Genomic DNA, 17,995 nt, shown 5'->3' with positions numbered 1-17,995 from the left:
TGATGATGACCTATAAAGCCCTAAATGGCATGGGCCCGGATTATCTTAGGGAGCACCTGCTGCCAGCATCAACTTCCCATCGTCCTGTGCGCTCCCATAGGGAGGGCCTCCTTAGGGTGCCGGCAGTCAGGGAATGCCAGCGGGTGATCCCCAGAGGGAGAGCATTCTCTGTGGGCGCGCCTGCCCTTTGGAATGATTTACCTGTGGAACTCCGGACTGCCCCCGACCTGCGCTCATTTCGCCAGGACCTGAAAACCTGACTTTTTGATCTATCTGGCCTGGACTGAGGGGGTTTTTAGTTTCAAGTTTTTAACATTGTTTTATTGTTGGGCTATTAATTAATTTAATTCTTTTTAATTCTATTTTTTATCTTAATTTTATATTGTCTTTTAAATATTGCCCTGTAAACCGCCCTGAGTCCTTCGGGAATAGGTCGGTGTAGAAAACTAATTAAATAAATAAAATAAATAAATAAATTCTGTAGGTATCAGCAAAGCCCCACATTAGCTTCTTCCCTTAAAAATTACAATAATGAGTTCTATGACTGGTTATTAATAGAATTAAATGAAATTCATGCAATGTACAACTTGAAGGTTTTATTTAGATACAAACAAACCATGGCTCCTGTTACAATGGATGTTTAGAAATAGAATGGTCCTCACCTAAATGACAGCAAAGCAGGCAGCACAAGATGGTTCCATGAAATTTGCTCCATTAGCTTAATGGTGTTCTTTCTGCTTTTGCATTCCCACATTTACTGTAGTGCTCCAAAGGTTCACAAAAATGCAAAACACTGATATAACCTAGCTTGGAGAAAACCAAACATGAATAGCATGTTTGCTCTTCTCCAACTGAAACTACAGTTATCAACAGCAAATGTTGTTACTAATCAGAACTTCTGAGGAGACTCTCAGAAATGGTCCCTTTGGGGAAAAAAAAGAAAATGAAAGAAGTAGTGCGTTGTGATTTCAAACAAAAATCAATAAACAGTCCATGAAACCTGCTTGAATTTTTTGGGCCCAACCAGCTGCTCCAGTGCTACTCGGGAACGATCTGCAAATAAAGTATGCTATGTTTAGTTTTTATTTTTAAGGTTAAAGAAATGTTTATGACAGGAACAAAGTAGTTCGAAGGAATGGCCTTCTGTTATTTTTCTACAAGACCATTGTATAAATAACCAAAATCCAGTTCAATATGTTGATCTATTATATTTTGTTGGCTTTTAAGACTGTTCATCCTCCTAATATTTTATAAACATGTTATGGCTCTCTTAATAGCAGGAGTTTCCCAGAGCAAGAATTCAGAGAATGAAAACATGCTTTAACTTTTAACAAACAATTCCAGAAAGTGTGAGAAAAGAAAGGCCAAAGTTCTTCAACAGAAAAGCATAATAGAGAATGCACAAACTTTGAAACAAGAGTGGACTATAAATTCTGTGCCATCTTTTCCTGGACTCAGACTATCAACTCTTCAAAATGGTTAATACTAATACTAGTAGTAATAGTAATAATAATAATGTTGGAAGGAACCTTGGAGGTCATCTAGCCCCATGCTTAGACAGGAAACCCTATACCACGGGTGTCAAACTCGCCATGTCACTTGACTTGTCGTGACATATCGTGGCTCTTTTTGCATTGCCGGCAATGGGGTGGGGTGCAGCTTTGGTATGGTGAAACCAGCCCATGGGCCAGCAGTTTGACACTCCTGCCTTTTATCATTTCAGACAAATGGCTGTCCAGTCTCTTCTTAAAAACTTCCAGTGTTGGAGCATTCACAACTTTTCGAGGCAAAGTTTTCATATCTAAACTAAAGTCAAGATGTAATTCCTAATTGTGTTGTTCAAACCTTTGGAAATTACAACCTAGATCAATGTTTTTCAACCTTGGCTACTTGAAGATGGATGACTTCAATTCCCAGAATTCTAGGAGTGCTGGATGGGGAATTCTGGGAGTTGAAATCCATCCATTTTCAAGTGGCCAAGGTTGAAAATCACTAACCTAGATCATTCCTGACATGGAGAACCTCACAAAGCAGTTTTTAAGACACATTTTTCTTTCAAGAAAGAATGTTCATATTAAATTCTTAATTAATTTTTCTAGTAGGTCCTTCCACAGTGTAAATGCTAATAATTATATTACATCTTCATCCATGGAAGTCGAAGAAGCAACTATTGGAAAAGGAGACCAATCTTTTTTCCTTACTGAGAAAATGTGAGTTTGAATGTTAAAACTGCAATAACAGCCAGTAGTAAGATAATTAAAGATAATTATCACATAATAAAATAATAAGAGAATCAATGTGATATAGTATTTAATGGAATGTCTCAGATTCTTATCCACCCTTAACCATGGCAGCTCCGTGTGAGATTTGGATCAGTTGCTCTCTCTCTCAGCCCACCTCCCTCACAGGGTTGTTCTGGGGAAAATTAGGAGGAAGGAACGATACTTATATTGCTCTGAGCTACTGTATAAAATGTGGGTTCTAAATCTAGTAAGTAAAATAAATAAATCAAATAACTATATCTCCTACCAATGAATTAGCACCTATATCTCTGGAAAAACCCCTTCATGGTGATATTTAAACATACAACCAAATTATAATTAGATAGCATATGCAAAGGACATAGTCTTGGCTTGTGTGATTTTCATTTTCCCTTAGTCTTCTTAGTGTGGATAGTTATTTCTCAGTGCTCAGAAAATCTGACTTTGTTAATAACTTTAAATATGAGTCTGTTAATATCTTTAAATATTTAAAGAGATTAACTAGGGCTTTTCTATTCTTGGACAGCAGTTTCACAATCATAGGAGGACTCCTGTTTTAACCTCACTCCGGCTTTTAGATAGTATAGCAGTAGTTCTAAAATACAAAGGATAGTTGGCATTTTATTCTTCACCCTGCTTTACTTACTTCCATTTGTAAAATTATTGTTTAAATAAGTTAGAAATGCTTTCTTTCAAAGCCAAGTTATGTCACACACATGATGATGTTCTGCAGCCAATGATATCATAATACATGCAACGTCATTTTGACAATCTACTCTAGTCAAGATTTCAAGTCACCTGTTACGAGTGGGCATCCATGAAATAGAAGAATATGTATCATAGGGCAGTATGTGAGGACAGCTTCCACAGATGTATCTGTCAAATTAACACATCGTTCCATATGGATCTCCTATTAAGGATAAAGAATAATGCCATCAGTAACTATCACTCAATAAATAAAAAATAAATCTCTGTTTTGTGAAATATGATTGGAACAATAAGAAGGGTATTAGAAGAGAGATTATAGAAGAGACTAATGTCTCAAATAATTGCATGAAGTCATGGGTGTTCCTAATCTCTCACAGGATGAATTGCTCTAAAGCAGGGGTGTCAAACTCGCAATGTCATGTGACGTGTCGTGACATATCGCAACTTCTTTTTGCTATTGCTGTCAATGGGGTGGGCGTAGTTTTGCTATGATGCATGTGGCCTGCGGGCTGGCAGTTTGACACTCCTGCTCTAAAGTAATTTGAATCTCATATGCTATACATTGAAATTTACCAAAGAGTTTCTTCTTGATAATATCTCTGTTACTTCCAAAACAAAAATAAAAACAAAGGTGACAAAGGACAACTTTTTCTCATTCGTTTCTGTATTTCAGTAATATAGTAAATATATTATCACATGAAGAAAGCATCATATGAGTAGAGAAAAATCTCACCTCTACCTTAATTTTAGATTCAGAAAGTAGTGATAAAATATATTTGTACGCTGGCTGAGTTTTAGAAGCATAGGGAAATTGATTTTACAAACAGTTTTGACTGCTTTAGTAAGCATTTGTTTTTATCTATGTTTTAGTCTCTTTTGTATTTCAAAAGAGATCTGGTAGACTGCAGCTGATGCAACTGTATGAACCTATTAAGGCTCCCCCTGCCCCAGCTGAGTACTATTCTCTTTTGAACACCTTATCCCACAAGTCACAATATCTAATTCAGGAAAGGTGGAAAAGTGAGGTAACAGAATGAGGAACAAGAGACAGAAACTGAAGGGGCTGAATAAATATATTACAGTCTTCATGTGTTTTAAGCTTATTTCAGTCAAAACCTTTGGTTCAGCATTTATAAATCTATTCTTGTTTATGTATTCCTTGGCACAGAGGAAATCACGTGTGATATAATATGCAAGAACAGACAAAAACCAGAAAACAACTTTAAGATACATTTACTGCCCAATAGTACTACTGAAAAACAACATACTATGTTTATATAGCAACAGCAATAGCACTTAACTCATATGATCTACATTAAGTTCGGCACACTCCTCTGTGGAATTTACCCAACAGCTGTTAATTGAAAAAGTATCCTTGAGTGTTAATAAAAGTATCTTTGAGTGTTGATGTAGTAATTCTCTCCTCCCACATATGTAACTTTCTAATAGCAACTTTAATTAAACATATCCAAATATTACCTTTAAATTGTTTGAACACATTCCACTAACAAGTGCCATCACCCCATCATCAGTGACCTAAATGGAAAAAAGGATCTTTTATCAAGTGGAAGCCAAAATATTATTTCTTCTCTTTCAATAATGGAAATTTATATATAATCTATTGGTTTTTTATTTATATGTTTTCAAAATAACTTGCATTAAAAACAGAAGAAAAGTACAATAAATAACAAGGCCAGATAAAAGGTTCCTTAATTAACAAGGAAAGTCAAATTTCTTATAATCAAAACCAATAAGTAAAAGCTCTGGAAAAAACCCCTGAAATTTAATAGAAATAAGTCTGAAGCTTAGAGAACAAAAATAAGATGCATAGGTATGAGATGAGAATACCTGCCTTAATAATACTTGTAGAAGCACATCTTGGAATTGTGGTTGATAGCAAACAGAAAATGAACAGCAGGGTGAATGTGACTGTAAAGCAGATGCGTACAATTTTAGGCTGAATCAACAGAATTGTATTTTTCAAATCATGTGAAATAATTATTGCACATTACTTTGTTTTGGTCAGATCACAAATGAGGTACTTTGTCCAGTTTTGAGCACCACACTTTAAATAGGATTCAAAAGTTCAGCAACAGACAATAAAGATGAATACAGGATTGGAAACTAAGCCATATGAAAAGAGATTGAAAGAGGTAGAGATGTGGTAGAGAAGCCTCAAATATAAATACACATTTACTTAGGGTATCAGCTTTAGGACAAGGCATAAATGTTTCAGCTTGCTAAACTGTAATCCCCAGTGTATTATGGGGACAAGGCATAAGGGATAAACAGGAAAACTTTGCATATATTATAGCTAAAAGAGAAGTATATTGTTAAATGGGAAGTACATCAGTGGAAGCTATGCTATGGTACTGCTGAAATGACACTTATGATAATTTTGTGGTTAACCTATCTACAAGCTTGAAAGGTGACTGCTTTATTTGCAATTAGGTAAAGGCTTACTGTAAAAGGACAGGAGAACAATTTTTGACCCTGTAGTATTAAGCATGCTGCAGCTTGTGAAAAATGCTGCAAAAAACCCCACCAGTGGATATTAGGGTGGGTTACATAGGCTTTGAGAGAGATTTGCTTGAATAAAGATCTGCAGAATAAAGCTTATTTTACAAAGCTCATCTCAGTACATTCAATTTGGGAGGAAGGCCACACTGGGAAACTTTTTGGCAACCCAGATGGGACTGGCCAGGGGACCTCCACCCAGTTCTGCCAGACTGGCCACTTTGCAGCTATGTGATTTAAGAGATCAGGATTCACTGATATATGCAACAGAGTCATGTTGGATGTATGTTCCCTTTTTATTCAAGTATTGACACCCATAACCTTACCTGGGTAGAATGTCAAAGTTCAATGAACATTTCTGTTAACGCTAGAGGAGAGGTTTTAAAGAAAGCAAGAGACGAGGCAACAAGATGGCAACTAGCCAAAAGTGAGCCAAGTACCATATGAGATGATGCCATATCAAGAGCCTTCCTGGAATCATAACAAAGATACTGACCTTCATAGATTGAAGACCCTATAAAGGCTGTTTATTGGAAAGTCTTAGAAACGGGGTTCCGAAGCAAAAAAATCTGTCAAAGATTTATGAAGTACGTAGAATGCAAATAAAAATCCAGGGGCATTTCTTGAACAGTTGTATAAAGCTTTTAGACAATATATTGACTTAGACCTTGAATCTGCTGAAAATATGAGAATGGTTAATTTGATTTTTATGGGTCAGTGTTCCAGATATAAGGAAAAAACCTGCAGAAAGTTAAAAGATACTGTAGAGATGAAAATTTCCCAATTATTAGAAATAGATTAAGGATATATACTAATTGGGACTAGGTGAAAGGCAAGAATGAAGGTAGGAACATGAAAATTCAAGGGTCTATATTGGCGGCTGCCTTAAGAAATAACGAGAAAAGAGAGCCTAAAGATATACAAATAGGAGAAACTGCAATCAGCTGTGAAGAAAAGAGGTTTGCAGACACCAATGTGCCCTCTGTAGACAAAAAGGTCAATGGTCACAGGAGCGTCACCGAAAGAGGGAAAACAAGACATCACGAGATAGGATAGTGACAGCCCAAATGGAAGATTCAGACTGAGGAGGACTGGGATCCAGAAAACAGTTTATAGTTTCCTCCTGCAATGAGTACCTGGTTAAACTAGAACTATGAGAAGAATTGTTTTCTTTTTTTAATTGATACTGTAGCCACTTATTCAGTTATGGCTAATTTGCAAGGAGAAATATGTTAACAAGTAGGTACCCACCGTAGGAGTCACATGCAATAGGTCACTTTTACAACCAATGGACTGTGTAATGGAGAGGGGAAAGTTGGATCACTAGTTCTTATACATGCCTGATTGTCTGTTACTTTTGTTGGGAAGAGACATTGAAAGCAGAACTGACGTTTCGTGAGGACAAAGTCACTTGATGTTACCAAAAGAAGAGAGATGGAGAATGCAAGGGTGTACGTTACATTTCACCACTCTGAATAGTGAGATACCCTTGGAAGTTGAAGATGTGGTAATGTCATGGGTCTGAGGGACATGGACAAGCAAATCATGTGACACCAGTCTGGGTGGAATTATTGGAAGGAGTCACCCCACCCAGGGTGAAACAATACCTGTTAAAATGGACTTAAGCCCTTGATGAAGAAATCTCACTTATGAACTGATTAGAGAGTGCCCATCTGACTTTAATATCCCAATTTTGCTAGTAAAGAAACCAAGGTCCAATTAATATAGATTTGTTCAGGATATGAGGGCAGTAAATCAAGTTACAATGACAATGCATTCTACAAGGCCTAACCCAGGGGGGGGGGCAACCTGAAAAAGCAAAAGAGCCACTGGGAACCGGTTCCATCACACATAAAAAAAGGTGGGAGCCGCGCGCGTGCATCCACGCACACGCATGTGCATAAAATAAAATGTTTTGCGCATGCACAAAACGTTTTGTTTTTTGCGCATGCGCGGATACACGCGCGCGGTTCTACTTTTTTTTATGTGGATGCACCTGCACGCCAGCGGCGACGGGTCTCCGTGGTGACGGGCGCTGGGTTGCGGCGCCGCTTTCAGCCCGGGTGCTGCCAGAGCCACCCCCGGGACCTCCAAACTGCCGCCCGAACACCCATTTGGAGACCTGCTGGTGCCGGTTTAGAAAGCTGCTGCGGGCCGCGGCAGCTTTCCAAACCGGCACCAGCAGGTCTCCAAACGGGTACCGCCGCTGCCTGTTCCGAGAGGTGCGCGCGCAGCTCTCCAAACCTTTGGAGTGGTGCACGCGCACCTCCGCCTGTTCCGAGAGGTGCGCATGCACCTCCTCCTGTTCGGAGTGGTGCACGCGCACCGGGTGACTGGAAGCCGCAGGAGACAGCTCAAAGAGCCGCATGCGGCTCCGGAGCCGCGGGTTGCCGACCCGTGGCCTAACCCATATACTTTATTGGCAACTCTTCCACCTGAGGGAGACGGGTTTTCCTTGTCAAATTTACTTGAAGCTTTCTTTTTCATTTACTGGAATCAAACAGCCAAGAGATTTCTACCTTGTTTGGAACTGCCCTGGCCATGGATTTGAAAACTGGAATCTCCTCCTGTAAATGTACTCTGCTTCAATATGTGGATGACTTATTGATCTGAAGTGAAACCAGTAAGACATGTATGCAGTGTGCAATGGGAACTACTAAACTTTTGGGGCCAAGTGAGATATCTTGTATCTAAGGGAAAGGCCCAAGTGGCTAAAAAGACTCTTAGTTAGGATTTGCCATTTTGAAGGATCAACAACAATTGTTGCCAGAAAGGAAAGAAACAATCTGCAGACTAACTGAACCTAAGAACTGGAAATAATTATGGGGATACTTGAGGAACGGCTGGTTTTATAGGATCTGGATTGTAGTCGTTACAAAACGTTTAGTATGAGGCAACCCAAGGAAAAGATCTAGATCCATTTGAAAGTATACCTGAATGTACAGCAGCATTTCAACAAATTAAACAAAAACCACTGCCCTAGGCTTACCAGATTTATCCAAGCCATTTCAGTTCTATATGGATGAGTAGTGAGGTGGCTATTGGTGTTGTAACACAAAATTTGGGGCCATTCTAGAGAACAAAGGAAGCCAATGGCTAACTCCAAGCCCAATAGTGTTCAATTTGGATGAAGGGTAGTGCGCTGGGAAAGCAGGTAAATAACTTAAACTTGAGAAAAGATGATAGGAGGAGGGGAGGTAATAACAGCTCTCCTAAATACCTGAAAGAATGTCACATAGAAGCAGGTCAAGCCCTGTTCTCTCTCATTCCAGAGTGCAGTGCATAAAATAATAAAGTTAGTATGCTTTGACTGAACATAAAAAAATCTAGTAGTAAAAGAGATTCAACAGTAGAACCAATTACCTAGAAAAGTACTAGGTTCCTCTTCACTGGATCTGTTTAAGCAGAACATTTTTCTGGGTTTACTACCATTTAATTTGGATTACCACACTGAGCAGGAAAGGGAAAGGGGGATTTGATGGCTTACATGTTTTATTTTAAGCCTTTCATTCAATATCTTAACATCTCATGTTGATCTTGTAACGGAAGGACTCAATTAAAACATTCAGTGGCTCATTAGAAGAGAGCTGGATTTCATCCCAAAGTTAACATAAATTTTACTCTAGTTGAAAAAAGGGCACATTAAACACATGGGAAAAATCATATTAGCTGCATGTAATTGAATAATTAATTTTAATTAGCTTAAGATATAAATTCAGAAATTAAATTCGAGTTTTGTTCTGCATCCTGTTTACTGTCTTGAGTGTGAATACTTGCACGCAACACAAAAGCCAGGCGTGGCCTACCCCAATCTAACTATAAAGGCTTGCAGGTCCAATGAGCAGATCTGCTGTAACTTTGAAAGGACAATCTGCTTTGAACACCCAGAGATATTTTTTTTTTATTAGAGTTTTACAAAAACAAAATTTTACAATATATCCCCAAATCCCTCCCACCCCAAACCCACCCACTTCCCCCCCCACTTCCCAGAGCTAAATACAGGATTATAGTTACAATAATCATATTCTAAATAAAAATTATGCATAATATACAATTAACCAAATTCATAATGCGCTTTAACTCTCTTTTAACATACCGGTAACTACAAACAACGTACCAATAACAATATCCCACTAAAATCTACTCATAAGCTAAATGATACTTTTTAGTCCCATATTTGTTTTGAATATAATTTATCCATCTCCTCCAAACTGAAATATATCTTTCCTGTGAATGATCCTTCAGATAAGCAGAAATCTTAGACATTTCTGCAAGATTCGAAACTTTAAACACCCATTCTTCTACAGTGGGCAAACTATCCTTCTTCCAATATTGTCCCACCAGTAACCGTGCTGCCGTCACCCAGAGATATTTTTTAACAATGTTCCGCTTTAAACAGCAATCATATTAGACAGGGACCCTCGTAGATTATTGTATGAAAAACTGCTTTAATAAGAAGCCAAAGTGTCTGGAAACAATTGAAACAGGGTATATTTTACTGGAATGAAAAACAATAATGATCACTAAGGAACAATGCAGAGCATTGAACAAAACAACATTACACATTGTATATCTTTGTTACATAGAAACAATAAAAATAAAACAAATCATACTATGACATGCATTCTTATAAACAAATGGAGATCTCTTCCTGCCTTAGACACTAGCACTGTCTACTATAAACAGTGAAATTTATTGTGCCTATATACTGCTTCCTTTCACACCACACAAGACAACCATCTAGTTTTTATTATCTGTCTCTTTTCCAGGGTGACATTACTAGCTGCCTGCTTTTTTACTTTATTTTACTCATGTTTAAACTATACTCAGCATCATGCCTTTCATTAAACCTCCATGCAAATAAACTGAAATGTCAATGGAGCACCCCTTTTTTTTCTTGGGCATCACACTGAGAACCCAGAATCTAATGCCTACCAAAGCCAAACAGGGAACGGTCTAGTATCTCCAATTATTAAGACAGCCATTTGATCCCTCTTAATTTCAGAATCCCATTTCTGATAATGAATAATCTTATGAAATTATTTATGAATTATCTTGATTTCCAATGTTTTTCAAGATGCTGTTGTAATAATGCTTTTCAATCTTACTTGGGTTGATGAAAAATCAACGCTGTGCAAGGATCTACAGTTCTGCCCAAGGGCTTGTAAGGATGTGTCTGTGATGTTGGAGCATCCACCTATGTTGACTATTTGTAAAAGGCGGCAGTTGAGGGCAAGAGCAATGATTCCACTGTCCGTTAAGTTGCTGCATCTCTTAAAGGAGGCTTCCTGCAGATAGGGACACGATAAGGCCAGTGCTGCAACTCCTGTTGAAGATGGAAGGCAGGTTTTTCTCCTGTAGATAAAACTCTATTACAATATATTTAAATATAAGAGTTTGATTTCATTGAGTTTTAGTTTGCATAATATACCATGTTTCTCCCAAAATAAGACCTATCCCGAAGATAAGCCCTAGCTTGATTTTTACACGTGCCCAATATAAGCCCTACCCCAAGAATAGAAATCAAGCTAGGGCAGGGATGTATGGAGCTGCCCCATGGCTCCTGCACCCACTTACCTTAGGACCACTGCAGCCAGGTCTCCCACACCTCAACATCTGTCATGCCACTGCCCAAGTTCCTCTGCAGCTGCTTGCGGCCACATACCATGTGACACACTGTGTTGCTGCTGCCGCTCAAAGCAAGAAGCCATGAGGCTCATCACGCCGCTTACCTTGCTGCTTGTGGCAGGCTGCATGGCATATTGCACTGATCGTGCTGGTGCCGCTGCTTGCAGCAACAGCGTGATCGGCACGATGAGCCTTGCAGCCTCCTGCTGTGAGTGGCAGGGGCAATGCGATCAGCACGAGCTATGTGGCCTCCTGCTGCAACCAGCAGCAGTGACACAACGTGCCACATGGTGTGCAGCTGCAAGTGGCCACAAAAACACTTGGGCAGAGGCGCAACAAGTGTTGGGATGTGGGAGGCCTGGCTGCAGCGGTCCTAAGGTATGCGTGTAAGACATCCCCCGAAAATAAGACCTGGTGCCTCTTTTGGAAGCAAAATAATATAAGACCGGGTTTTATTTTCGGGGAAACATGGTACATAAAGGATTTTGTTTTGTTGATTTTTAAAGAAAATCAATTATCTCCTTTTCTGAACTTTATGATAACCCAATAATTGAGAAGAGTCTTAGGAGAGTAATTTTCTCAACCAAGATTGGACCATCTGTTTGTTATCAGCATACCACTTTCCAATAGATTTAAAATATTCTGTCATCATAGGTTAATGGTTCCACAACGATTCATATGTATATACATTTTCTTTGTTTTTCAAATTTCTCATTCATTTCTCTAGTGCTACATCTGAACTGAAAAGCAAATAACTGGAAAAGACTTTGAAAGAGATCCTAGAGTACTTCCAGCCTGTTGTTATTTAAACCATACTCCCTGGAACTCCAGGGTTCTAACCATATCATCCAGGGGTTCAAAACCAGTTTCTATTTACGTTGTATAAAATGCATTATTGCAACATTAATTGTAACATGTTTTTCAATTTTATTTATAGGACTTACATGGCTGCCTCTCATACAAAATCTCTAGGCAGCTCACAGAGGAATAAAATGAATTACGTTTAACATACTTAATGGGTTCCACAATGACTTTTTACATTCTTCAGTTATTTCAACTGGTATTCAACTGGTATCTAGTTTTTATGTATTGCCCTGTTCACCGCCCTGAGTCCCTAGGGAGAAGGGCGGTATACAAATTAAATTAATAAATAAATAAATAAATATTCCCCAAATGAGATCTGGACAGATGATCTGGACCAGTATTACCAGTGGTGGCGAATCTTTTAGAGACCGAGTGCTCAAACTGCAACCCAAAACCCACTTATGTATCGCCGGGTGCTAGGTGGGCATGGTCGCTGGGTAGGTGTGGCCCGCTGGGTGGGCATGGTTATGGTCGTCATGGTAGACTGGGTGGGTGTGGTCAGGGTGGGTGTGGCCAGCTCGATGTTGCTCCTGGGGAGGGATGCCTGTGGGGGCGGGGCAGGGTTGGGGCAGATCCAGGGGGTCTCGGGTAGATGGGGCAGATCCAGGGGGTCTCGGGTGGATGGGGCAGTGGGCAGGAGGGCGTCTTGCTCAGTTGATGGCTTGGGGGGAAGGGGGCAGCTACACCCCCTCCCAAATGCCGCCGTCTCACAGGAAAACTCCAAAAAGCGACAAGGAAAAAAAGTTAAAACAGAAGTGTCTCACGATGGTTTTCTTCCCTGGGGTGGGTGGAGGGAGGCTCCTGAGCCCCACAACTCTTCCGAAGGGGGGAGGAGGAGAGTGGGGAGGGTCTGTGCTGGGATCGGGGCTCCTCGTGCCTTCCGCTGCCCGCCTGCTCTCTTCTGTTGCAGAAGCCGCGGCTCCGCTTGCCTGGCAGGGCGGGGGCACACTCACGCACGGGGACGCACATGGGGCTGCTGCCTTGCTTTCCGTGCCGGGCTGGGCTAGGTGCAGAGCCTCCTCGCCGCTTCTTCCCCCGTGGACATCAGAAGCACCCACCCCACCTACCGCTCATCCCGGGTCAGTATGAATACAATATACCTGCAAGAACATGATCCCACTCATAAATGGGATTTCCTAACTTCCACTAAAAAGTTTCTGTTCCTATCTTTGCTAAAGTATATAAATTAAAACAGAACATAACAAACAACCTAAACAGCTATCACTTGTATCTCCCAGGGTTCTTCTAAATAATCATTGTGGAGAAAGTATACCTTCAGAAGTTATGGTCAGCCTGTTGTTTTTCCAAACATTTACATTTATCTTTTTAAGATGCCTGCAGTTACAAAGCTGTTGCAAGGCATGGTCTGAAATATCACAGTCTCGAAGATCCAGTACCTCTACTGCAGGGTGAAGAACCTAAAAATGGCAAGTATTTCAATCAGATTTTACAAATGTAAATAAAACAAAGCAAAACATGCCTCTCAAAGCCTGTTATCTATGGATATTCTATTCCTTAAAACATAAGACTGGCTGATGGCCCGTATTTGGACTTTTGGAACATGACTTAACTATATTTCAGCCTCCCACTTTGGCTTTTGGGACTCATTGCAGACAAACTCTCTAGGAATTAGGACTTCATTGCTCTATGCATTTTTTGCAGAAATGCCCTGTCATTACTTACATTTAATAAATCCTAGGTAGTCATTCGGCTTACTTTTTCAAAAATGTAACTAGCTTTATACTGTATACTGTTCTAAGCTATGTTTTAACAAGAGATAATCCCTAATTTACTAGATTCATATAATATGCTAAACTGTAAATTATTTACCAAGCATGTATAGTAGCTAGAATCACATAGCATGTTAAACTAAAAATATACAAGCACATATTTCAAAGCCTTCCAAACTGCAACTCTCATCATCCCCAGGATAGAAGTATTAGTCTTCATACTGTGTTTCATTGGCAGAACAAAAAGTTTTTTCCTCAAGTATTGCAGTGGAAGACACAATCTTCAAAGAAGAGTCTGAAAGGGTCTTCATGCTGAGACAAGAAAACTCAGCATATATATAGTTTCTAAACTTCATGTCATTGGTTACACACATAACTTGCATATAGTCTAGAATACTATTGTTAAACAATTAGATGTGAATCTATTTTGGCATAAAAGGAGATTCTTGTGGTAAAGAGACATAGTGCATTGCTTGCAGTTTAAACATTCTGGATTATGATATATCCTGTGAGCCACCTAAATATTTCTTTTGAGCTTTTTCTCATCATCCAGACTACATTTTATTGTTCTTTAATATGCCTTTTCTAATATGTTCATCGCCCAGCAGGGATCATGCTCTACAAGAACTCCATTTATATCAAGCAATAACAACTACTTATTCACCTGGAAGTATGGCCAAGGGTGAGATAAATAGCAATTCAAACTGTCATGGAAAAACCCAAGGGAAAAGACAAGAGACAGCAACACAAAACAATAATTCTTACTTTAGGATTCAGAGGTTTATTTTTCTAATAATAGCATAATAACATAACATCACTTACATTAACAACCCATTGCAATGAGGACCATATGGTATATCAAACTCAAATAGGACAGCTATAGGCCAATGGCACTGAGCCAGACTTAAACCAATATTTTTATACTTTTCTATTGACCACCCACTCATAATTCTTACTTTGCAAAGACAGTTCCCATCTGAAACCTCTATGCATCTGCTACTTTCACTTCCTCTTTTCCCATGGGTAAAATACTCATATATATATATAGTCGAACATATATATATAGTCGAATCCCGAGTGCTACGTAACAGAGTGAGTGCCTGTTACTCGTCCCAGCTTCTGCCAACCTAGCAGTTCGAAAGCACGTAAAAATGCAAGTAGAAAAATAGGGACCACTATGGTGGGAAGGTAACAGCTTTCCGTGCACCTTTGGCGTCTAGTCATGCCGGCCACATGACCATGGAGACGTCCTTGGACAAGCACTGGCTCTTTGGCTTTGAAACGGAGATGAGCACCGGCCCCTAGAGTCGGAAACGACTAGCACGCATGTGCAGGGGAACCTTTACCTTTTTACCTACTTTGCCATTTACATTGCACAAAGCTCAGCAGATTACAAATAGTACGTTCTTGTTAGGAAACAGCATAAAGTTCAAATTAAAGCTTTAAATCACTACTGTGGGGGCCTATTTCAGGTTTGTTCTAGCCCTCTCTTATTATATGAGAAGGAGGATATATTTTCATCTCCCACAAAACCCTTCAAGAATGCCACAATTTATCTCTCTCATGTTTAGAATCTATTGCACATCAGCTAATACTGAAAAAGTAGTAAAGACCATGATCTAAATGGAAATTTACCATGCTAATATTTGTATCTGTTATCCATCCTTGGATACTCAATGATTTAATCAGTTTATCTTTTATGTTGGGAGGCAAAGACTTAATATCTGCAGCATATTTGGATATGTTTCTTGTTAAACAATGAAGGCATCTGAAGAGGAAAGAAAAACAATTATATGTTGAAAATATTTTGTAACCGCTGCAATATCAGGTATAAAATCATACTGTCTTACTCAGCAATACTTACTCAACAATACACTTGGCTTCTTTTTATAAATATAAAGCCAAGTAAAAAAGCAAGCATTTTTTTTAAAAAAAGTATTAGGGTATTTCACTACAGACATGCACAATGTATACTAGTCATAAACAGGAACAAATGAAACACAATAATTTTAAACAAGTTCTAATCACAAACATGCTGCTCATGGCTACTGATAGGATTATGGTGAGATAAATTATATAATTACTAAATTTCAAACTCTGCTCTAAAGAATTTTGAAGAAACTCACATATCTGCTAGAGAATTCTCAGTGACCGGTGAATTTAGTTTTATTTTTGCAATAAACCATAAAGTAACATGTATGAACCAAATCAACAGCAATTGAGTCAAAATCCTTGGTTAGGCCAAGTATGGCTTATGAAGTCTGACCTAAATCAAAGTTATCAGTTTCAACCTCTTGTAGGTAACCATACTGGTGTATATTTATTTCTAATTGGTTTAGTGATAACTCTCCATGAACCAGACTAGTGGTTACTTGTGAAATAAATAACACTGAAATATGAGATTAGTTACTTGTGCAAGCCCACGCTAACTTGATTTTTAGATTATTCTCCAGACTTTTATGTATCAAACTATTAATGATTACTCTGGACCAGGGGCATCAAACTGCCAGCCCATGGGCCGGATGCGTTAGGGTGAAACCGCGCCCACCCCATTGCCGGCAATGGCAAAAAAGTCACGCTCGCCACGTGATGTTGCAAGTTTGACACCCCTGCTCTAGACTTTTTCAGGTTTTAATGTTGGTCCAGCTAATCTGTGGTTTCCCAGATCTTCCTTACCCATTTTAAAAATGAAAAACCCTTGCCACCCTCCTCCGATCATTGTTTTTAGGATTTCGCAAAGATAATTTAAAAAGTTTGGCAAACCCTTTCAGTTTCTGTTTTCCTGGAGGGAAAAGAAAAAAAAATGTGTGATAGAGGGCACAGATGTAATTCACAACCATGTACCAATGTGAAACTACCTGGCCATATCTCTTGCAGATATTGACACCCCCGCCCCACCCCACCCAAATCCTAGGATGCAGTGAATCTAATCCTGGAGATTTAAATTCATCCACCACCTTTCATTCTGCTTCTCAGAAATACCTATTGGACTACAAACTCTTGCTAGCGCCACAGCCAAATGAGGAGCTGAATGAAGGTTTGGCATCAGATTTTGCCACTTTTATTAAAAGCTGGGATCCTGATGCCTCGGCCTTTCTCTTATTCTGAGCGCGAATGCTTTTTTTTTTTTTGGTCGTTCGTTTCATTGTTTCACCTCAGGTTAGCCTCGGGTTTAGCTTTCTCGGCTTCCTTGGTGACCCGACTTCCTTCCCGCCTCCTTCACTTTCCCTCAGAGAAAAGGCACACGATGGGGAGAAACTGCCAGCTCCCCTCTAAAGTATTAGCTTTTTTTTTCAGCCGAGCAAAGAAGAAATAAAATACAGAACAACCAGGGGAGAGACGGAGGGAGGCTGGATGAAAAAAGGGTAGTTCGGGCCTCGGGAGAGACGTCTCCTCGGTGAGGGAAGACCCTGGGAGGGATCGGCCACTTACAGCTCCAGGAGCGACTGAACCGTCCCTCCGCCTCCGTAGCGACAACTCATCGCCAGGCCTGGGGTCGCTCGCCTCCTTTTCCTCACAGGCCGAGCTGGCGCCGCCGGGTCAGAAAACGTCGCTCATTTCCTCAGAAAGAGCGCGCTCAGCCCACCCCTCCCCCCCAGCTCTTCCATGGCTGCGGAGCTCGCCCGCCGGGTTGTGCGAAGGAGCGCCGGAATTCCCAGAGCGTCCCTGGGCGAGAGCGGAGCACTTTGGGAAATGTAGTGCCGCGAGATTCTCTCAGGGATTGTAAGGGTTTCGCCCCGATCGAAAAAGGAGGACGCCGTCTCGGAGAACCCACGCGGCTGGCGCGTGCTGCTTTCGGTTTTCGTTCCCTCCGGCAGCCCAAGTGCGTCGGATTAGGTCGCAACTCGTGTATTTGTTTAAAGTATGATACATTTATAAAATGGGTGTGCGTTGCCGCTTTATGTATTATGCATTGATTAAATGAGTTAAGAGTTGCAGATCACGCGTTTTTTGTTATGCGTTGAGTAGACTAGTAAGTTGCAAATCACGTGTGTTTATGTATTATGCATATATTAAATGAGTAAGAATTGCAGTTCACGCGTGTCTTTTGTGTGTTCATGGTATTTTTCTGGACCGGCTCCTGGAGTTAGAGGTCTGAGGCACTGGGCTGTGTTGCTACTCCTCCTACCTCCGGGCCGGTTCCAGTCAGTATTAATAAGAAGTGTGTGGGGGGGTGTCCAATCCTTAGATCCCTACTTTGTCAGGTGTCTTTCTCCTCTCCTCTTCAACATACATAAATGGGGCTCTGGGTGATGTCATCCCAACAGTTTCGAATGAGATGTCACC

General features: G+C 40.1%; 1 protein-coding gene across 2 annotated transcripts; it reads right to left on the bottom strand.

Annotated features, from left to right (window-relative positions):
• Positions 1–576: 576 nt before the first annotated feature.
• On the bottom strand, positions 577–17,725 carry AMN1 (antagonist of mitotic exit network 1 homolog). Of its 2 annotated transcripts, XR_014027022.1 has the most exons (8): positions 17,141–17,725; positions 15,344–15,476; positions 13,252–13,396; positions 10,595–10,812; positions 4,822–4,898; positions 4,449–4,505; positions 3,060–3,171; positions 991–1,053 (listed from the first exon to the last, which is right to left on the bottom strand). XR_014027022.1 is itself a non-coding variant. In XM_081332044.1 (7 exons), exons 1-7 carry the CDS (start codon positions 17,188–17,190, stop codon positions 980–982), a joined length of 789 nt encoding a protein of 262 aa, XP_081188170.1. In that variant the 5' UTR covers positions 17,191–17,725; the 3' UTR covers positions 577–979. The 2 variants fall into 2 exon arrangements, 1 of the variants encoding a protein (XP_081188170.1); XM_081332044.1 differs by lacking the exon at positions 4,822–4,898 and having other exon boundaries at positions 577–1,053.
• Positions 17,726–17,995: the final 270 nt, after the last annotated feature.

Source organism: Vipera berus (genome assembly GCF_964194415.1).
Source record: "Vipera berus genome assembly, chromosome: 6".
In the NCBI taxonomy this organism is placed as follows: Eukaryota; Metazoa; Chordata; class Lepidosauria; order Squamata; family Viperidae; genus Vipera; species Vipera berus.
Note: the sequence above shows the minus strand (reverse complement) of the source record. Positions and strands in the feature narration are given on the sequence as shown.